General features: G+C 44.2%; 3 protein-coding genes across 8 annotated transcripts in view; 1 reads left to right on the top strand and 2 right to left on the bottom strand.

Annotated features, from left to right (window-relative positions):
- The window catches only part of slc41a2b (solute carrier family 41 member 2b), a 32,667-nt gene extending 31,978 nt beyond the window's left edge, over positions 1–689 (bottom strand). For both annotated transcript variants that reach the window (XM_036957405.1, XM_036957403.1), the window contains exon 1: positions 465–689. The gene's annotated coding sequence lies outside the window, so the exon portion shown is untranslated. The remainder of the gene's footprint in view (positions 1–464) is intronic.
- A 32-nt stretch (positions 690–721) lies between these two features.
- LOC110500118 (enoyl-CoA hydratase domain-containing protein 3, mitochondrial) lies at positions 722–4,809 on the top strand. 2 transcript variants are annotated; one of them, XM_021577294.2, is made up of 6 exons: positions 722–1,202; positions 1,565–1,680; positions 1,777–1,874; positions 2,046–2,246; positions 2,308–2,429; positions 4,029–4,809. In XM_021577294.2, the coding sequence occupies exons 1-6, from the start codon at positions 1,066–1,068 to the stop codon at positions 4,183–4,185; spliced, it is 831 nt and encodes a 276-aa protein (XP_021432969.1). In that variant the 5' UTR covers positions 722–1,065; the 3' UTR covers positions 4,186–4,809. The 2 variants fall into 2 exon arrangements, with proteins under 2 accessions (XP_021432969.1, XP_021432968.2); XM_021577293.2 differs by having other exon boundaries at positions 729–1,202; positions 2,308–2,486.
- Positions 4,810–6,847: 2,038 nt separating this feature from the next.
- LOC110500116 (USP6 N-terminal-like protein) overlaps positions 6,848–21,778 on the bottom strand; it is a 64,335-nt gene continuing 49,404 nt past the window's right edge. For all 4 annotated transcript variants that reach the window (XM_036957399.1, XM_036957402.1, XM_036957400.1 and 1 more), the window contains 9 exons: positions 16,834–16,941; positions 16,307–16,416; positions 15,440–15,488; positions 15,039–15,159; positions 14,394–14,488; positions 13,958–14,023; positions 12,761–12,860; positions 12,430–12,582; positions 6,848–9,799 (listed from right to left, as the gene is read on the bottom strand). In XM_036957399.1, the coding sequence (XP_036813294.1) occupies positions 8,196–9,799; positions 12,430–12,582; positions 12,761–12,860; positions 13,958–14,023; positions 14,394–14,488; positions 15,039–15,159; positions 15,440–15,488; positions 16,307–16,416; positions 16,834–16,941 (2,406 nt within the window). In that variant the 3' untranslated portion in view covers positions 6,848–8,195. The remainder of the gene's footprint in view (positions 9,800–12,429; positions 12,583–12,760; positions 12,861–13,957; positions 14,024–14,393; positions 14,489–15,038; positions 15,160–15,439; positions 15,489–16,306; positions 16,417–16,833; positions 16,942–21,778) is intronic.

Consider the following 21,778-nt stretch of genomic DNA (forward strand, 5'->3'; position numbering starts at 1 on the left):
AAAATGTAGCAAGCTATGCCATTTGGATAGTTCCATAATTTAGCATTGTTTTTACATTGGCTAGGCCCATATGGCATCAGCAACGGCAACAGACGGCTGAGGTGTTGGATCGCCGTATATCTGTCAGTCTAGTCAGAACCAGGCTAAAAGCTCTCACTAAGTTACTCTAAGTCTTGCGTCTTGGTGGATAGATATTTTCTAACAACTTTTAACCACAATTGAACGGGTAGAAAACTGGAAAGCGAAATTGATAAGGAAGTGAAGAATAACTGCGTTATCCCGCTTTTAAATATTATATATATATATTATTATAATTTTTTAACCGTCATTACATTTATGTCAAAATGTTCTTCTGGCAAGGCAATCTAGCTACACAAGCATATTAGATGCTAGCGTGAGCTAACATAGCTGGCTAGTACCTCCAAGCTAGCTAAACAAACAGGGGAATAGAAAAAAAACATTACCTATACAGGGGGAATGCGCTGAAATGAATTACATGTATCAGGAAGTTGATACTAATTTAGTCTGTTTTATCCTCCTTTTTTTGTTCGTGTCCGTGTTTCGGATTTTTCAGAAGGATGCCCGTTTCCTTCTTGACAGCAAGCCCGTCGCGTCACAGCAAAAGTGCCACACAGACTAGTACGCAGGCGCAGAGCACACCTGGTAGGCTACAGTTGCGTTAACCAGGAATTTCTTGAGCAGGGGCGGTTAGTAATAGTGTCCTTATATAATAAATGTTGAACATTTACGTCTAGGATATCAAATAGGCACTGAAGCCTATGGTTAGGACCAAGAAATGTGAAATATGAATTCACACATTTTGATAGTTTGTGATTTTGCATTGATGCGCTTTTTATAAAACAGCTATTCTGAAATTGTATTGTGTTATGACATAATAAACGCAGTAGTTGCAGTCAATATACAGTTAATTATCCATTCACCCCGCAGGGAAGTATGATAATGTTTCCGTTTTGAGTTTTGTCACCCCGAAACAGTAGAAGGCGCTATACACCAATGTTGGTGTTCATCCTATGACCCAAATGTTGACGCTAGCACAGTCAAAACATGGCTCGAAATTTGTTTTATCGTGCTGCTAATATTGTCCAACTCAGCAGGTTTACACTTATAGTTGGGTCAAAGTCACTTTGTACGCAAATTCCAGCGGAGCCACTGACTGTCAGACAGCAAAACAATGGAATAAGGTATGCAAGTTGTCAGCAAACTAACAAAGCTAGTTCGCTAGCTTGACCACTCTGTCGGTGTTTGATTCCTGTGGTCAAAGAACAGCATTTGTCGAGCGCCTCTTCTCAAAATGTGTGCCTATGTTGTGCGAATTGTATAGAAGCTGTCCATTTTGGACACGCGCTTCCATCTCTTCAATGCAAAACGGATCACCTGAAACGTTAATTGGTGTATCTAGCTAACTAACGTTAGTAAGCAGTTAGTCCTATAAAAATCTCACTATTATGATTCAGGTACACAGTGCATTGATCGGTACAGTGCATAGATTTTTGTTCCCCTTCAACTTATTATTGCTACTGTAACAGTGTAATTACATGTGCAGGAGTATAACCTTGAACAACCCGAAGAAGAGGAATGCCCTGTCTCTGTCCATGCTGGAATCACTAAGAGGCAACATCCTGGCTGACATCGACGACCTCAGAGTCATCGTCATATCAGGTAAGATACCACCAGAGTGCTGATCCATGATCCGATGTGCCCCCCCTTTGGTCCCCTCTTCATAAACACTGTTGCATTGTGTTATGTGTGTTTCAGCTAAGGGTCCAGTGTTCTCCTCTGGGCATGACCTGAAGGAGCTGACATCAGCACAGGGCAGAGATTACCACTTCAAGGTGTTTCAGGCCTGCTCAGAGGTGTGGTTCACTATTGGACTGTATACAAATATACTGTACACACACATCATCATCATCATTACTGGCAATGAGTCAAGTGTGATTGTCCTCCGTAGACTGTGGCTGTGTACATACAATACACACACACATTCTCATCCACGTACACACTCATTCCTCTTGTTGTTATTGAAGGTTATGACCCTGATACAAGACATTCCTGTGCCTGTGATTGCCATGGTGAATGGGGTTGCCACCGCAGCAGGATGCCAGCTTGTTGCCAGTTGTGACATTGCCGTGGTGACGGAGAAATCCACCTTCGCCACGCCAGGGGTCAACGTGGGTCTGTTCTGCTCAACACCAGCCGTGGCAATAGGAAGAGCTGTCCCCAAGAAGGTAAACACACACATACACAAACACACTCTGTGTAACACTGATATATTCTGATATTTTACAGGTTGCCATGGAGATGCTGTTCACAGGAAGCCCGATCTCGGCTCAAGATGCTTTGCTGCACGGGCTGGTCAGTAAGGTGGTTCCTGAGGAGCGTCTAGAGGAGGAGACGTTAGCCATCGCACGGTGGGTCTGTCAGGCCAGTCGGCCCGTTGTAGCCCTTGGCAAGGCCACCTTCCACAGGTGTGTCTCTCACTCCACAGATGTTTTACCACACCATAGCACTCAACCCTTCCGCCTACCATGTATTCATTCCCTGTTTGCTACGTTTCAATGTTTTTGTTGGTTTGAGTGGATATCCACTGATACACAGCAAAAGAGTCACCCATTTTCCTCTACAAAGGTAAATACTATATACACTTGTTACAGGAATTCATTTCCTCTGTTTTAATAACCAATTAAAATGAATCACTCTGTCAATTCATAAGAGTTTGTAAGACCCTTATTGGTATAAAATGGACAGAGACCAGCTGTGTTTATTCTCGTGAGTACTGCTTATGATACATTTTACCACAGATTATAAACTGAAAATGACGTCAGCGTTTTCTAAATGTTCCGTCTCTTCTTGACACTGGTAGAAAGGCCGTATAGTTCTCAAGCCTTCCCACATCAGTCTAGAGCCAGCCTGTGTAGATAAGCATTCTAGCCAGTCTGGCAATATAGTTCATTCATCTATACTAATTCTTGATTATATTTACACACATTATATTCAGTACTAGGATTCAAAGAAAATTCATACATATACAGTAACAATAGTATTCTGATTAGTACATATACAGTAACATAATAGTATTCTGATTAGTCAGTCCTGATTGAAATGTATACATAATTAGTCATTATTGATAAAAATTCCCTTAACAACACTACCGTTCAATAGTTTGGGGTCACTTAGAAATGTCCTTGTTTTTGGAAGAAAATCACTTTTTTTTGTCCATTTTAAAATAACATCAACTGATTAGAAATACAGTGTTAATGTTGTAAATTACTTTTGTAGCTGGAAACAGCTGATTTTTAATGGAATATCTGCATAGGCATACAGAGGCCCATTATCATCAACCATCACTCCTGTGTTCCAATGGCACGTTGTGTTAACTAATCTAAGTTTAGCATTTTAAAAGGCTAATTGATCATTTGCAATTATGTTAGCACAGCTGAAAAATTAAAGAAGCAATAAATCTGTCCTTCTTTAGACGAGTTGAATATCTGGAGCGTCAGCATTTGTGGGTTCGATTTAAAGGCTCAAAATGGCCAGAAACAAAGAACATTCTTCCGAAACTTGTCAGTCTATTCTTGTTCTGAGAAATTAAGGCAATTCCATCTGAGAAATTGGCAAGAAACTGAAGATCTCGTACAACGCTGTGTACTACTCCTACTCCCTTCACAGAACAGCACAAACTGGCCCTAACCAAAATAGAAAGAGGAGTGGAAGGCAATGGTGCACAACTGAGAAAGAGGACAAGTACATTAGTGTCTAGTTTGAGAAACACATGTCTCACAAGTCCTCAACTGGTAGCTTCATTAAATAGTACCCTCTGTACGCCTGTATAGATATTCCATTAAAAATCAGCCGTTTCGTGATACAATAGTCATTTACAACATTAACACTGTATTTTTTCCTTTTCTTTCAAAACAAGGACATTTCTAAGTGACCCCAAACTTTTGAACGGTAGTGTACATGTGTAGTTTTATACATAATTTAATCATTTAATTTAATTCCTCTCCCAGACAGATGGCCCAGGGTCGGGATGCGGCCTACGCTATAGCCTCTCGTGTCATGGTGGATAACCTGGCTCTCAGAGACGGACAGGAGGGGATACGGGCTTTCATAGAGAAACGGAAGCCTGTATGGACAAACAAAGCAGAGAAGGCCCATGATGAGTGATATCTGCTGGGCTGGCCTACCATGGCCTGTGAAGGGTCAGCAGCCTCTGGGTTGGAGAGGGAGCCTGTGGATGGTTGAGGTGTTAAACTTGCCCCCAGTTGGACCTGAACCCATCACAGAACACAGAAGTGCTCGAGGAGGACATTTTGAAATTAAATCCCTGTTGATTGTTGTCGTGATCTGATGAAGGGATACTGCAGGGCTGTCTTCATGTATGCCCTTAGGAGGGGGTGAGGTGAAGGTTTTTGGAAAGGTAGATACTTGAGATGCACCAATGGTCAAGGGACTCACAGAGGACATAGATTGGGCACTTCTTGTGACAGAATGTACATGTTTAAAGGGGCATTCTGCAGTTGAAACAATTACAAAGCTGCTACTGATTTGGTAAAAAGCTGATGGGATGGGACTGGAGAAATGTAACTACTCTAAAATTCATAGACAGAGGACTGACCATCCATGAGATACAAATTATATGTTTTGAGGCTATACATTGTTTACAAAGGTGTAAAACAAGCTTATTTGTATTTCTGATGGGGTAATAAGTCATGAACTTAAGCTCATGAGGAATGTATTAAGTTTTATTCTTCAAAAATCAATGGGTATATAAAGTGCATTCGGAAAGTATTCAGACTCCTTGACTTTTTCCACATTTTTGTTACGTTACAGCCTTATTCTAAAATGGATTTAAAAGTCTTCCCCCTCAATCTACACACAATAACACATAATGACAAAGAAAAACAGGTTATAATTTTTTGCAAATGTATAATAAAAAAAGAAAATAATTATGACATTTACATAAGTATTTTGACCTTTTACTCAACTTTATTGAAGCACCATTAGCAGCGATTACAGTCTCAAGTCTTCTTGGGCATGACGCTACAAGCTTAGTGTAGCAGATGTATATCGTACTCTCCTTGTGTTGTGTTTTCTCAAAGTAAATCACATCAGCCAGTGGTCCCAGTTGAGCATCATTTATTTCTGGTGTTGTTAAATGGGAAACAGCACGTTAGTTGTGTAGGGCTTAACGATATTGATGGCTGTCGATGGCAACATCTGTAGCATGAGGACAACTGTGTTAGCAGTGGGCTTATGTGACCATTACATCGGTGTATGCTAGCTAACACACCTTTTACTGAGGAGTGGCTTCCGTCTGGCCACTCCACCATAAAGGCCTGATTGGTGGAGTGCTGCAGAGATGGTTGTCCTTCTGGAGGGTTCTCCCATCTCCACAGAATAACTCTGGAGCTCTGTCAGAATGGCCATCGAGTTCTTGGCCACCTCCCTGACCATGGCCCTTCTCCCCCGATTGCTCAGTTTAGCTTCCTAGGGCTTCTTGGTAGTTCATTCGGGAGCCCACTGTGCTCTCGGGGACCTTCAACGCTGCAGACATCTTTTGGTACCCTTCCCCAGAACTGTGCCTCGACACAATCCTGTCTCAGAGCTCTACAGACAATTCCTTTGACCTCATGGCTTTTGGTTTTTGCTCTGACATGCACTGTCAACTGTGTGACCTTATATAGACATACGTGTGCCTTTCCAAATCATGTCAAATTAATTGAATTTACCACAGGTAGAGTCCAATCAAGTTGTACAGTAGAAACATCAAGGAGGATCAATGGAAACAGGATGTACGGGAGCTCAATTTCAAGTCTCATAGCAAAGGGTCTGAATACCTGTGTGAATAAGGTATTTTTAAAATGTATTTGTATACATTTGCAAACATTTCTGAACCTTTTTTCCACATTATTATGGGGTATTGTGTGTGGATTGATTTGAATACTTTTAGAATAAGGCTGTAATGTAACAAAGTGGAAAAAGTCAAGAGATCTGAATACTTTGAATGTACTGTATATTTCTGAATTTTATTTTTACAAAATGTAGCATTCAAATTACCTCTGTGTTAAACAAAAATAAAATAGATTTACTGAAGAACTGATGAAGCCAATCTGCCGATGATTTTATATTTAGACTCATTTAAAATTAATAGGCCCAAATACATTAATTGGAAACAGAAGGTATTTATTAATAGATCCTGTGTTTAGTTGAGCCTGCAATGGATAATGAAAGACAACAGGTATGTGAGAGGTTACCTGGTGGCTGTGGGATTGAGGCTGTGGCTGTACTACCACCAAAGAAAGTGCTACTATAGTACAGCAATGTTCTATGCATTAGCACTGTACCGCCACATGATGGCACCATTGTATTCCTTGAGCAGCAAAGGTCTGATGAAAGGCAAATTGAACTTTTTAATGATCCTATTGCTATGACCAAATTCCTAGTTTGGCCCACATAGAAATATTTTGGTCTCAATAAATAAAAAGTACAAGACACAATGTGCTAAGTGAAAAATATCATGCAATACTCTTACTAAAGCACGTGGGAGTCCTGGAAAAATGGCCTGTAAAATTAAGCCGAGGTTGTTGGCAGCTGCATAGGTTTAGAAGAGGGTGCAATTAGTTTCTCCACTAGAGGGTAGTATTTCCTTAAATATCAGCCGATGAATAATGTTGGCACATGTAATCCCCTTTTCCAGGGATATAAATCACTAGCCAGTATCCTGCGTGAGCTTTGTGGTCCATGCATGTAAAATATGTACGAAGACACTTCACTGATGTATGAAGAGACATAACATTCTTACAGAAATAAATCTACAGACACATGATCAGAAATGCACACCCCAATTTGTTTTATTAAGTAAAGAAAAGTCTGAAGAATGACCTGAAACTATTTTGCAATGAATTATTTAACAAAAAAAAAAAAGGAATGACTTATTTGCACGTTCAAATAATAACAGTATAATTATAACCGTTTTGAGAACGATAAGCATTGTATCAAAAAGTACATAGTTGAGAATCAGCAATAAAAGGGGAGGTGGTTGAATATGTCATGTCACACTACAAAGTAGTATGTATAAGTCAGTAAGTGTTGATGTGTGTATATGGAATGATTTAATATGTTAGTGCTGGTGACTGGACAGCAGTGAATGTGACTGCTGAAAATACAAGACATGAGTTGGCAATGAAAGCATATTGCGGCTTAGTAAGTACTTCAATACCAGTACACATTCCCCCTCTATAGAAACCTCTTGCAACTAGCTGACACCTACTCTGTGGTGATGAAAATACTGTACTGTTAATATGCAATTAATGTTCATGTAAACTTTTCAGAGGGAAGTAAAATCGTACATTATTTCAGGGGAGAAAGGGGGTGTTTTTTTTTTTACTACGGACGACAAAACAGTTCACTGTTGATAGATTTTACAGTCTCAATATGGGGTATAAAGCCGACACTGGCCTCGATATACAAACATACTGTACACACTATTTGGGTTACAGAAATGCTTTGCAATGACTAGAAATTACAGTGGTCGCTAAACTGAGCGACGACAGAATCATCTCAATGAAAAAATAAAGTTTTAAAAAACGTCGTGATACAGTGGAGGTGCTTCAAAATTGAAATGATATATTTTCGACAAGGATTTTAATTGTCACTGTTCCGTAATTCTATTATTTGACGTAGCTTTGTTTCTTCTCTCTGAAAAAGAAGATATTCACAAGCATATAGAGTAAATGGACCTCTAAAGTAGACATTTTGGAAGTAACTCATAAAAAATAGAATCACTGAGTTTGTCTCGCCAGGAGAAGTGTCCCCTGCTACTCATAACTTTTCAATAACTCAGTATAAACAAAACATCACTTACTGTACATTTTTCAACTCTAAAAGATAGATATACATATATACTTTAAACTCCTGTCATTAATGATTTAACATCCGAAAAATAAAATAATCAGTCTCCAGTGGGTTTTTAAAAGGGATCCATAAAAACATCAGAAGCTGGTATACTGCAGCATTCACGATGCAGTATGACTTTTAAAAAGGTCAGAACGTCACATATAAAGCACAAACAGACCAAACTAAAACTCCTTAACTCTAGTAGGACTACCGCTTGTCTCTGCTGCCACAGTGTCAGTGACTACACCTCAGTGTCTTTCTATCCCGCTCTCCTCCTCTCACAGCAACATAGACTCCTGCATGGTGAACGCCTCTGGTGCGTGCCTGTAGTGTGGTCCTCCGAACAGCGGGGGGAGCTGCTGCCTCATGGTGGGCTGTTGCTGCTGCTCGTGGAACTGTGTCCTGTAGTGAGCCAGGCCATCAGGGAAGGTGAACTCCTGCACGGGGGACATCTGGGCCCTTTGGAAGCTGGGGGAGCGGGGTACACCTCCCAGGGCACGTGACATGTCACCACCTTCCTGCTGCCTCCACGGCTGCACCTCCGCTGCCCCTCCCCGGCCTGGCCCCTCGGGCAGGTAGGGCGGGGTCTGCTCCCCTCTCCTGCGCCCCTCGTACCTGTTATAGTCAACAGGAGGGTACACCGGATAGGCGGCTGCAGTGGAGGTGAGCCGTGTGGGCTGACGCAGGTATGTGGAGGCGTTACTACCAGGGCTGTCCAGCTGCTGTATGGTGCGGGGGGGCTGGGCTGAGCTGGGAGGCTGCCTGTGGGTGGTGGCATAGGAGTTGTTCATGAGGGCCTTCTCCGGAGAGTGGCTGGGCCGCTGGGTGGTGACGTACGCCCTCTCCCCATACATCAGACCCATAGGTGGGGTGCCTCGGGAGGGTGGGGGGCCGTAGTGCCTTTCTTCTCCCAGTCCCCTCTGCTCAAGGCTCACACTGCACGGAGGGTAGTGGAGTGGCACCATAGCAGGCCGGCCGGGGGAGTACTGCTGGGGGGGCGTGTGGTACTGGCTCTGGCCGTTGGGGTGGACATAGGATTTACCCCCCGCAGGGCTGTTGAGGGACAGGGCAGTGGGGATGGGGTGTTTGGCCTGCCTACCCACTGGTCCTATGGAGACCATGCTCCCTTGCAGGCTGGGGGTGTGGGTGGGGGGTAGGGACGGTGTCTCGCTGCGCCTCATCTGCGACGGTGGCCTGTCCAGCTCCAGGACCTCCACAAAGTCCTGCTCTGCCCCCCCGGGCACATTGTCGTACTGAGAGGCGTTGGAGCCGCGGTTGGAGCCTGGGATCAAGCCCCTGGAGCGGGGCCGGCGGTTGAGCAGCAGGGTGTCATCAGGGCTGGAGGAGGGCTGGATCTCCCTGGCCGCCGCTGCCTTGGCCGCCTCCAGCTTGGTCTCGGAGGGCTTGACCCAGCGCGGGGCGATGTCTTTACGGGAGCTGCTGGAGGCGGCATTGGAGTTGTGGTTGGCCGTGGCGTGGTTCTGAGGCTTCCCTCTGTCCACCACTTTTGTAGGAGGGTTGGGGTGTGGCGAGGGAGAGGGCGCCGGGGACGGTGTAGGTGTGAACCCTCTCTCTGGGGTAGAAAGGGTGGGGGCGGAGGGCTGTTTGCAGTGGGGGTCTAGGTGGATGGAGTTCTCTCCAGACCCCCGTGATCTGGCCTCCCTCTTCTCAGCCTTGTGCTGCCGGACCAGCTTCTCCAAGGAGTCCCTGCGCGCCCGGCTGGGGGGTCGGCTGTCCCGCTGGCGCTCGGGGGAGGGGCTAGGCGCTTTTGGGGGCTCGGCCGGCTGGGCGTGGCTCTGACCATTTGCCACGTGGTTCTGGTTCACCGCCGGCTCTGGGGGAAGCTGCCCAAGAAGCTTCTTGGGATACTCGTCCTCTTTACCTGCACAGATACAACAGACAGACGGGTTAGAGCACCTGGAGGGAGAACACAAAACGGAAAAGGCATGTTTTCAAACGAAGAATATTAAAAAAAGGGCAATATGGATTCATGCAACATCACTGCCGACGGGGGGTGAAAATAAAGAGAGAATTACATTCACCACAACACTGAATAATCACGTCTCCACAGGCGAGAAACCAACCAAGGACATAACAAAACACAACATCTGAAATAGATATCTGATATTCAATACCCAGAGTGCGAGCCAGAGGCGTCCAATTAGGAAGTGCCATTCAAAAGTGTAGACTGAAATAATATACGTTTTCACTCAGTTTCATTAAAATGTACTTAGCTGCAGCAGCAGGCCGACCTCAAAAGGTCAGACTGAAATGAGCTAACGGTCTGTCCTTAAAGACTTTAGAAGCACTTGTAAGAAGTAAAGTAGGAAACATGGCTGAGTTAGCACTTAAGGACAAAAACCATAAATATATCAACTCCATGCAGTTTTAAACTATTACTGGAGTATATTATTACAACTACTACTACTACTACTACTACTACTACATAATCGTATCTACCAGTGTCATGAAAGTGCAGTACAGGTGACACAGATATACAGAGAAACAGACAGTGAAGGTGGGACACTGGATGTGTTGGGCTCTGGTAGGAACAGTGTGTCCACAATCACCATAGAAACCAGGAGACACAAGCTAGAGAAGAGGAAGGGATGTGACAGGACCGGGAAGTGTGGTGAGTTTGAACCAGGAAGTGCTATCACTGACCGGTATTGAATCCACAAACTAAAGTGGCTCTCCATTGTGTAAGAATGTGTCCCATTTCCCTGTCCTTAGACTGAATGGGTGAAAACAATATGGAGAAACTCTGCCTGTAAGTCACAGCATCCATCACTCCTACGCAGCTTCCTGTCCTTCTCTACCATACCTTAGAACCACTGATCTGAAGAGCCTGGACAAGAGAAATAATGGCGCTTTGGTTAGGGATGAAGGAAAGGAGACAAGAAGCGGAAGCCATTCAAATGTATTGGGACCCAGCCGAGATCAGTGCTTTATTGCTTTCACCCACCCAGTCTTCTCAGTTTGGACTCAGGAGAGGAAGCCACTTGAGAGTATTGAGGATTCACCCAGGAAATGTGTTCACTGACACAGGTGCTTTAGGGTTTCCAAGTTAAGTGTAGGATCCAGTCTCCACCCCCACATTCAAACGTAAAACACAGACAACAACCTATTCAAACCTTTGTTTAGCCTCTCATTAAAAACCACATCCAACAATTTAACCGTCAAAGTTGGAAGAGTTTTGGCTTCTGAATCTCCATTTCTCAACATGACATGTGGCTGGTTCACTAGTAGCAGATGGGTTGAAGATGAGCTCCGAGTGCTGCTGTCGAGCAAAAAGCCTCTGCTGTTGGATGATACTTATTATCCTGTCACCAGGAAGAGAAAATGGCTCTCTCACTGTGTGTGTGTGTGTGTGTGTGTGTACACACACACCCAGGGTGGTAGGATGCCACAGTACATTAGGACATTTGGAGGTTAAGCCATTATGTAGCCTACAATGTTGAGCGGTGACCAGTCAAAGCTTTAGGCGAGATGCATCTTACTAACTGAAAGTATTGACTCAAAGTATCGTATTATCTAAAGTGGGAGCTTAAATGGTTACTACTCTACTGACCATCTGCAGTGCCTTGCTAAAAGCAGTCAGAGACAACGAGCGTGGTAGTAATAGAGGAGGATAATCCCTCCACTACAAGACTCCAAGGTAGCTTTACCAATAGTAGCCTGGCCTGAGTTGCAGTAGCTACTGCACAAGGTTGCAGTACCATTGGGAGAATGTTCTGTAAGAGAAGCCCAGGGCCGCTGGACAGACAGGCGACAGACAGACAGACGGAAAACGGAGGGACTGACGGAGGGAGGGAGGGAGGGATGGACAGATGATGAAACAGGGGAACACCAGTCAGGATAGCCCACCGGTTACTGTCGTAGGAGGGGATGTGGCCCCCACTCCCACCCACACTTTTGTAGGCTGGGCCGAACCATTGGGAGAAGAGGGAGAAGAGGCAGATTAAGCAAGAGACAGAAAGCAAGATGAGACAGACTGCTATCACCAATTACTACTACCACTGGTAATACTACTACTACACAGCAGCCAGCAGGAGAGCTCTGTGTGTGTGTGTGTGTGTGTGTGTGTGTGTGTGTGTGTGTGTGTGTGTTTGAACTGTAACTGTGTGGTTGAGGGTGAATGTAAGTGAAGTAACATATGCAGGGTGATACATCCGTGTGTGTGTGTGTGTGTGTGTGTGTGTGTGTGTGTGTGTGTGTTTGAACTGTAACTGTGTGGTTGAGGGTGAATGTAAGTGATGTAACATATGCAGGGTGATACATCCGTGTGTGTGTGTGTGTGTGTGTGTGTGTGTGTGTGTGTGTGTGTGTTTGAACTGTAACTGTGTGGTTGAGGGTGAATGTAAGTGAAGCAACATATGCAGGGTGATACATCCGTGTGCGTGTTGATATTTTGAGTTTGTGTGTGGCAGTTGTCTAATCTGCGTGTGTGTGACAAATGTATAGCCTCCTGTAATCAGTGTGTATGAGATGTGTTGGGGGTCAGAAGGCTACCTGGTGCGGCCAGCTCCAGTTTGGACCTCCTTAGCTCCACCATGTTGTTCTGCAGCTGCTCAATCACAAAGTCATCCTCAAAGAAGAAGTCCTTGGCCAGAGTCACCTGCAGAAACTCAACCAGATCCTCCATAGACAGCTTCAACAGGTGCTCTGCAAACAAACACACACACGCTATGTGTGAGAACACTTTCTCCTGTGCAGTTTGAGGACAGTCACAGATCTTAGAGGTTAGCGGAGGTGGTTCAGTGAACTTGATGTGCAACTTTGCCTGGCGGCGCACAGACAACCACGTGGTCACAATAGCACAATCCTACTGTTCTGGTCTTACTCTTGTGCAGTTTGAGGACCGTGTAGGACATGGCGGTCAGAACTCTCTCTCCCTCCAGGATATAGATGTCCCAGATCCGCAGGGTCAGGGTGAAGGGGGTCTGAGGGAGAGAGACAGAGGAAGAAAGATAATGAAGGAGAGAGAAAGAGATAGGGAGAGAGAATGAGACAGCCAGAAAAGAGAAGAAATAAATATATTTTCAGAATATAATTGAACACTTTCTTTAGCACGACACCCGCAGTAGGCATGGTGTGATAATGACTGATGCTTTACAAAGACACATTTAGAAAAGCTGCTACAGAGGGAAGGGGATGTGATCCAGACACTCATCCTGTCTAACATTCTGATACAGAGGGAAGGGGATGTGACTCAGACACTCCCCCTGTCTAACATTCTGATACAGAGGGAAGGGGATGTGATCCAGACACTCACCCTGTCTAACATTCTGATACAGAGGGAAGGGGATGTGATTCAGACACTCACCCTGTCTAACATTATGATACAGAGGGAAGGGGATGTGACTCAGACACTCCCCCTGTCTAACATTCTGATACAGAGGGAAGGGGATGTGATCCAGACACTCACCCTGTCTAACATTCTGATACAGAGGGAAGGGGATGTGATCCAGACACTCACCCTGTCTAACATTCTGATACAGAGGGAAGGGGATGTGACTCAGACACTCCCCCTGTCTAACATTCTGATACAGAGGGAAGGGGATGTGATCCAGACACTCACCCTGTCCAACATTCTGATACAGAGGGAAGGGGATGTGACTCAGACACTCCCCCTGTCTAACATTCTGATACAGAAGGAAGGGGATGTGACTCAGACACTCACCCTGTCTAACATTCTGATACAGAGGGAAGGGGATGTGATTCAGACACTCACCCTGTCTAACATTCTGATACAGAGGGAAGGGGATGTGATTCAGACACTCACCCTGTCTAACATTCTGATACAGAGGGAAGGGGATGTGATTCAGACACTCACCCTGTCTAACATTCTGATACAGAGGGAAGGGGATGTGATTCAGACACTCACCCTGTCTAACATTCTGATACAGAGGGAAGGGGATGTGATTCAGACACTCACCCTGTCTAACATTCTGATACAGAGGGAAGGGGATGTGATTCAGACACTCACCCCGTCTAACATTCTGATACAGAGGGAAGGGGATGTGATCCAGACACTCACCCTGTCCAGGAAACACTGGAAGAACCACTTCATAGTGTACAGGCTGGTGAACACCTCCTGTGTGTCCTGAAACAGAGGTCAATGAGCCATTACCACTCCATGTGCGTGTGTGTGTGTGTGTGTGTGTGTGTGTGTGTGTGTGTGTGTATTTAAACAGTGGCCTTGGTTTAACAGCAGTGGTTAGTCCGCCAACGTGCCCAAGGCCCCATATTAAAAGCAGAATAAAAGCCATATCTGTGTGTGTATGGTTGCGTTTGTAGACATGGCATTTCTCTCTCATTCCACCACCCTTTAATCTCAACACATCAAAGGCTGCTGCTGTGGCACTCAACTCAGTACCCCATACCAGCTGGCTTAGGGCTGCCATTTATATACCACTACCCCCTCCCCCAGACTGTGTGTGTGTGTGTGTGTGTGTGTGCTCTGTGGGCCTCACCAGGTGTGACTTCAGTTTGGGCATCATCTTCTTGAGGATGCGGTCATGGTGCTCCTGGAAGCGCATCAGCTTGGGGAAGCCGGGGATAAAAAACCCTAGAGGGGAGGAGGGGCGGAGATCACAGAGCATTTTATCAAATGTAAGAAATGACTCTGGTGGTTCTCGCTGTGTGTGGGTCTGAATGGAAGGGACGGGAGATTGGGTGAGCTCTATAGATATCTGGTAAGGAGTTGTCAGGGAGGGTTCTCTAGAAATGTGTTTCCTCACATTTTATGGGGCCCAGAAGAGACAGCCTAAGTCCTTGAAAGGTATGTGAGAGTGTGTGTGGGTGTGTATTCAGTGTGTGAGTGCGTGTTTATATTCTATCCGGAGGGCACGTTCCTGTGTCAGTGGGGTCATGTTGGACTTAAAGAATGTTTGGAGTAAAATACCAGAGCTAACTATCCTATGTGGTCTAGGGCATGGCTGTTCATGCCTACTTAGTGTGTCTGGTCTAGTATGCTACCCCTGAATTGACTTGTGTCCTATATGGTGCATATGGTTGGCATGGCTTAGGCGTGGGTTTTGCGTGGGCTATTGAATGACGGCCTAACACTTCTATGGGATGTTACACAGTGTGTAGTGTGTGTGTTCTGGTGTGTTTACCATGCATGGCGTGTTTCTGTCCAGACAGCAGTTTGACCAGAGCCCAGAAGGCATCCTCTTCGTTCATATAGATGAGCAACAGAGCAGTGATCTGACTCATGCCCTGGCAGTACCCCACCTCCTATACACACACACACACAGTTTTATAATGTATAGACAAACACGCATGCAAAACTGCACACCAACTCACTTCTCTATATCTAGACAGGAACAGAAGAGGTCGGTGGATGGAGAGAACAGGGGAGGATGATCAGGAGGAGCTGGATGAGGGGATAAAAGAAGGACGAGGGAGAGAAGGACGAGGCTGTAGAAAACAGTTGATTGGGGAAAGGAGAGGTAGGGTAAAGAGAGGCGTTGAGGTGACGGGGGATTCATTCTGGAATGTGTGTAGTGTGACTCACCGTGTTGTACACGGAGTAGGCTGTTAGGACGTGGAACAGAGCCTGCTGCCTGAAAACAACAACAAACAGTCGACCTACTAATATAATGACTAGACATCATCTGACGGAAGTGCAGGTTAACTAACAGGAACACCTCAGGAGATTCCCAATTGATCACAAAAGGGGAATTCAGGTTGCTTTTTTTTTTATTTAGCCAGGTTAGTCTCATTGAGATACATTTTTCAAGAGAGATCTGGTCTTCTCTCATCATTCAAATGCTCTAATAGTCGTATTGTCTTCTAAATGAGATGAACAAATGCATTAGTGATTTTTACTTCCTATATTTGGCCAGTAATGGCAACCTTTGTGTTTGAGGTAGTTGTACATTTTATGCTTTCATGGTATAGCTGTGTTTGAGGTAGTTGTATTGTGTCATGGTCAGTATCGAGGTAATGTGTTTAGTTCCTGTAAAGCTGTGCCTGCCAGGTCTGTGGTGCTCTCGGACTCTGCAGGCCAGTGTTTATTTCCCAGGGGCCCCTGGTTCTGGCTCTCTCCATGACGTCATCAAGCAGAAGTAAAAACACAGAAAAGGGACGTGTGTGTCCTCTCACTTCCTTATAGGGAAATGTCCATGTCAGCCACCATTACGACAGAAAGAGGTATGGCCAGACAGATGTGCATCATGGGTTTTTCCTAGTCAGGGCACACGGTCGAAAACTCCAGGCCCTAATTAAGGGTACTATTCTGTAGTGACTAAGTGTAGATTATGTACTTCTCATCACCTGGAGTATGAGAAACTGACTTGACGTCGTAGCAGTGCATGAACATGACGTGGTCCCTGTGTGTGTGTGTGTATGTATGTGTGTACAGTCGGAGGGAGATACTGACTTGACGTCGTAGCGGGTCATGAACATGACGTGGTCCCTGTAGGTTCTGTTCACATCCAGGTCAATCTGACGGACGTCAGGAGACAGACCTCGAGCCCTGAGCTTCAGCTTCTACACACAGGAAACACAACAACACAGAGTCACTGAGGGAGTGTGTGTGAGGAATAAAACTACTCATCCATCCCGCAAATGTTTATTGAGTTATAATAAAGCTCAGTTGTGACTAGAAACTCAGTATTCCAGTGCTGACACACACACACACACACACACACACACACACACCCCCCCCCGTAATAATGGATGAAGCTCTGAAATCTAATAAATCAGGGTTTGCCGGCCTGGTTATGAATGTTAATGAGGCCTGGGCTATAATGAAGCTGGCTGAGTGGAAAGAGACAATAGGAGAGTCAACTACAGTGTGAATGTGTATAGTTCCTCCATGACTTTGCCCAGGGCGGAAGGATGTTAGTCCTAGAGAGCACTAGAACTCTCTGCTGTGAGCTTCTGGCTCGCGCTTCCTTAACCTACCTCGTAGAAGTCTTTCTTCTCCTCCTTTATTTTGGGAACGTCGAGGAGCAGACACCACACCTCTCCTCGGAGCTGTAGGGGAATTCCCTTATAGATCCGCCTCACCAGCTGGAGGGAGACATGGATACGGGGAAAAGGACATTCTTAGTGTAACATCAAAGAGACCATGCTTCACCTTCCAACCACACCCCTTAGCCCTAACGCTCAAGTTCAAAATGCCTTTTTGCACAATCAAATTCGAGCTACACAACTGAACCTTTTTCATGATGAATTGATAGTATGAATAATCTGACTCACATTCAACATTACGGGGGTACAATCAATCATCAAGATTGAAAGAAAGACATAAATCAAATGTTAATCAAGTGAATAGTATGAGAGGACAGGTATCCGTGTGAAGGACAAGTATGCGTGTGAAGGACAAGTATGCGTGTGAAGGACAAGTATGCGCGTGAAGGACAAGTATGCGCGCGTAGGACAAGTATGCGCGCGTAGGACAAGTATGCACGTGTAGGACAAGTATGCGTGTGAAGGACTAGTATGCGTGTGAAGGACAAGTATGCTCGTGAAGGACAAGTATGCTCGTGAAGAACAAGTATGCGCGTGAAGGACTAGTATGCGCGTGAATGACAAGTATGCGCGTGAAGGACTAGTATGCGTGTGAAGGACAAGTATGCGTGTGAAGGACTAGTATGCGTGTGAAGGACAAGTATGCGTGTGAAGGACAAGTATGCGTGTGAAGGACAAGTATACGTGTGAAGAACAAGTATGCGCGTGAAGGACTAGTATGCGTGTGAAGGACAAGTATGCGTGTTAAGCACAAGTATACAGTGCCTTGCGAAAGTATTCGGCCCCCTTGAACTTTGCGACCTTTTGCCACATTTCAGGCTTCAAACATAAAGATATAAAACTGTATTTTTTTGTGAAGAATCAACAACAAGTGCGACACAATCATGAAGTGGAACGACATTTATTGGATATTTCAAACTTTTTTAACAAATCAAAAACTGAAAAATTGGACGTGCAAAATTATTCAGCCCCTTTACTTTCAGTGCAGCAAACTCTCTCCAGAAGTTCAGTGAGGATCTCTAAATGATCCAATGTTGACCTAAATGACTAATGATGATAAATACAATCCACCTGTGTGTAATCAAGTCTCCGTATAAATGTACCTGCACTGTGATAGTCTCAGAGGTCCGTTAAAAGCGCAGAGAGCATCGTGAAGAACAAGGAACACACCAGGCAGGTCCGAGATACTGTTGTGAAGAAGTTTAAAGCCGGATTTGGATACAAAAATATTTCCCAAGCTTTAAACATCCCAAGGAGCACTGTGCAAGCGATAATATTGAAATGGAAGGAGTATCAGACCACTGCAAATCTACCAAGACCTGGCCGTCCCTCTAAACTCCCTCTAAACTCATACAAGGAGAAGACTGATCAGAGATGCAGCCAAGAGGCCCATGATCACTCTGGATGAACTGCAGAGATCTACAGCTGAGGTAGGAGACTCTGTCCATAGGACAACAATCAGTCGTATATTGCACAAATCTGGCCTTTATGGAAGAGTGGCAAGAAGAAAGCCATTTCTTAAAGATATCCATAAAAAGTGTTGTTTAAAGTTTGCCACAAGCCACCTGGGAGACACACCAAACATGTGGAAGAAGGTGCTCTGGTCAGATGAAACCAAAATTGAACTTTTTGGCAACAATGCAAAACGTTATGTTTGGCGTAAAAGCAACATAGCTGAACACAACATCCCCACTGTCAAACATGGTGGTGGCAGCATCATGGTTTGGGCCTGCTTTTCTTCAGCAGGGACAGGGAAGATGGTTAAAATTGATGGGAAGATGGATGGAGCCAAATACAGGACCATTCTGGAAGAAAACCTGATGGAGTCTGCAAAAGACCTGAGACTGGGACGGAGATTTGTCTTCCAACAAGACAATGATCCAAAACATAAAGCAAAATCTACAATGGAATGGTTCAAAAATAAACATATCCAGGTGTTAGAATGGCCAAGTCAAAGTCCAGACCTGAATCCAATCGAGAATCTGTGGAAAGAACTGAAAACTGCTGTTCACAAATGCTCTCCATCCAACCTCACTGAGCTCGAGCTGTTTTGCAAGGAGGAATGGAAAAAAAATTCAGTCTCTCGATGTGCAAAACTGATAGAGACATACCCCAAGCGACTTACAGCTGTAATCGCAGCAAAAGGTGGCGCTACAAAGTATTAACTTAAGGGGGCTGAATAATTTTGCACGCCCAATTTTTCAGTTTTTGATTTGATAAAAAAGTTTGAAATATCCAATAAATGTCGTTCCACTTCATGATTGTGTCCCACTTGTTGTTGATTCTTCACAAAAAAATACAGTTTTATATCTTTATGTTTGAAGCCTGAAATGTGGCAAAAGGTCGCAAAGTTCAAGGGGGCCGAATACTTTCGCAAGGCACTGTACGTGTGAAGAACAAGTATGCGCGTGAAGGACTAGTATGCGTGTGAAGGACTAGTATGCGTGTGAAGGACAAACTATATACAACTATTATTCAAATCAAATCAAATCAAATGTATTTATAAAGCCCTTCTTACATCAGCTGATTCTGGGTGATTGGAAAATAGGCTATAGGTGATGTGTGTATGGACCTCTGGGTAGATGGAGAGGAGATTTAGAAGGGGAGACCTACCCATCTGGCCAATGCTCAGTGTGTGTGTGTGTGTGTGTGTGTGTGTGTGTGTGTGTGTAAACTTTAACATTGTGAAAATTCTGTGCAACATCCAGCACATGTTTACAGTGAACACTGAGGCTGTACCCGCTTTAAGTTAGTTATAACAGTGGCCAACTTGATCATAATGTAGGCCTAATAGAGTGGCCTACCATAAAAAACTATGGAGAAACATTGGCCTACTTGATCATAATGTAGGGATAATAGAGTGGCCTACCATAAAAGAACTATGGAGAAACATTGGCCTACTTGATCATAATGTAGGCCTAATAGAGTGGCCTACCATAAAATAACTATGGAGAAACATTGGCCTACTTGATCATAATGTAGGCCTAATAGAGTGGCCTACCATAAAATAACTATGGAGAAACATTGGCCTACTTGATCATAATGTAGGCCTAATAGAGTGGCCTACCATAAAAAACTATGGAGAAACATTGGCCTACTTGATCATAATGTAGGCCTAATAGAGTGGCCTACCATAAAAAACTATGGAGAAACATTGGCCTACTTGATCATAATGTAGGCCTAATAGAGTGGCCTACCATAAAAAACTATGGAGAAACATTTTAACATGGAAATAGCTGTTCTATCATTCAGCCTACAGTAGCAGCTTTCAAAGATGCCTAGAAATGTACACATTTTGTGCTCTTGTAGGAAGCAATCACTCCCATATTGCTAACTCCAAATGATCTATAACTGGGCTAATAACTCACTAACTATCAGAGGATATGAACAAAATGTACACACGTGGCTACATGAAGCTCTCGCTTTGATCTCAAAACAATTTACTCATGACCGCTCATGCTGTAAACACAGTCCAGTTCAAAGTAAATGGCACAGATACATATATGGCAACGGTTTATTTGCATATAGGTCTACAGCAGTTCTGATTGTTTATGCGGGTTGGGTAGTGTGTGTCAATGCAATAGAATCCTACTCCAATGCATTCTGCCGACAACAATCTCTTGCATAATTTGCTTTGTTTCGGTATGTTACATTGAAAGTGGTTAGTATTGTGTTGATTCGATCACAATTACCACAGTAAAGGGAAACATTGAGTGTTAACAGGGAAAACTAGAACATGGGCCACCAACCTTTTCTGAGTTCAGATCGTTTTTTTAACATGACTTAAAAAACACAAGCCTATGCAACATTAACCAATTAAAAACAGTACTGTAGAAATATAGGCCCAATACATTATCAACGCATATTGGCTTTGCTTGAATTGCCCTGCCAATAAATTGTTGTTCAGGTAAGTTTTTTGAATTATATTTTGAAATTTGAGGTGGGCTATATGATCACACTGGTAATAGATCTGTTGTTGTATTTCTTGTGAGGCACAGCTGAGCATTTAAATCATTTGCTTTCTTTTTATTGTACTGGGCAGATGATGCCTGCATTTGATGGTCAGTCTCAGCGGAGGGAGAGCAGCAGACTGAGGGTCTCGCCTCAACAACCCTCTGCTCTCCCTTTCCGACACTGACTCTGACCAAAAAGGGTGGGGAAACTGGAGTCGCACCGCATTATTTCTGCCACATGCACACATTCATGTTGTTACTCCTATGAACAGAGAAAGTGAAATATTCCTGGATATTATAAAGACCCAAGCCGCTAACAATAACAACAATGCAAACCTATAGATACACTTTCCTACTCATTCATTACTGCTGCAGTGCTTGTTGTAGCGCTGGGTGGAAATAGGAAGAACGTGTGTTTAATGTCTTATAAAAGTGTTGAATACAAAGTGTTGACAGAGCTGAGAAAGAACTTAAACATGAACTCACTCATAAAAACAGCAGCTCTTTGCTGTATTCGTTGAGTCTCCCTGTAGTCATGGTTCACAGTATCAACTTTGCTGTATTCGTTGAGTCTCCCTGTAGTCATGGTTCACAGTATCAACTTTGCTGTATTCGTTGAGTCTCCCTGTAGTCATGGTTCACAGTATCAACTTTGCTGTATTCGTTGAGTCTCCCTGTAGTCATGGTTCACAGTATCAACTTTGCTGTATTCGTTGAGTCTCCCTGTAGTCATGGTTCACAGTATCAACTTTGATGTATTCGTTGAGTCTCCCTGTAGTCATGGTTCACAGTATCAACTTTGCTGTATTCGTTGAGTCTCCCTGTAGTCATGGTTCACAGTATCAACTTTGCTGTATTCGTTGAGTCTCCCTGTAGTCATGGTTCACAGTATCAACTTTGCTGTATTCGTTGAGTCTCCCTGT

The sequence above is a fragment of the Oncorhynchus mykiss genome, chromosome 21 (assembly GCF_013265735.2).
Source record: "Oncorhynchus mykiss isolate Arlee chromosome 21, USDA_OmykA_1.1, whole genome shotgun sequence".
NCBI lineage: Eukaryota > Metazoa > Chordata > Actinopteri > Salmoniformes > Salmonidae > Oncorhynchus > Oncorhynchus mykiss.

Excerpts from the sequence above, each read along its gene's own strand:
- LOC110500118 (XM_021577293.2), top strand. The coding sequence starts at position 1,066 with ATGGCTCGAAATTTGTTTTATCGTGCTGCTAATATTGTCCAACTCAGC. Across the intron at positions 1,681-1,776 it reads CAGAGTCATCGTCATATCAG|CTAAGGGTCCAGTGTTCTCC; the intron begins GTAAGATACCAC and ends TGTGTGTTTCAG. Across the intron at positions 2,487-4,028 it reads GGCAAGGCCACCTTCCACAG|ACAGATGGCCCAGGGTCGGG; the intron begins GTGTGTCTCTCA and ends TTCCTCTCCCAG.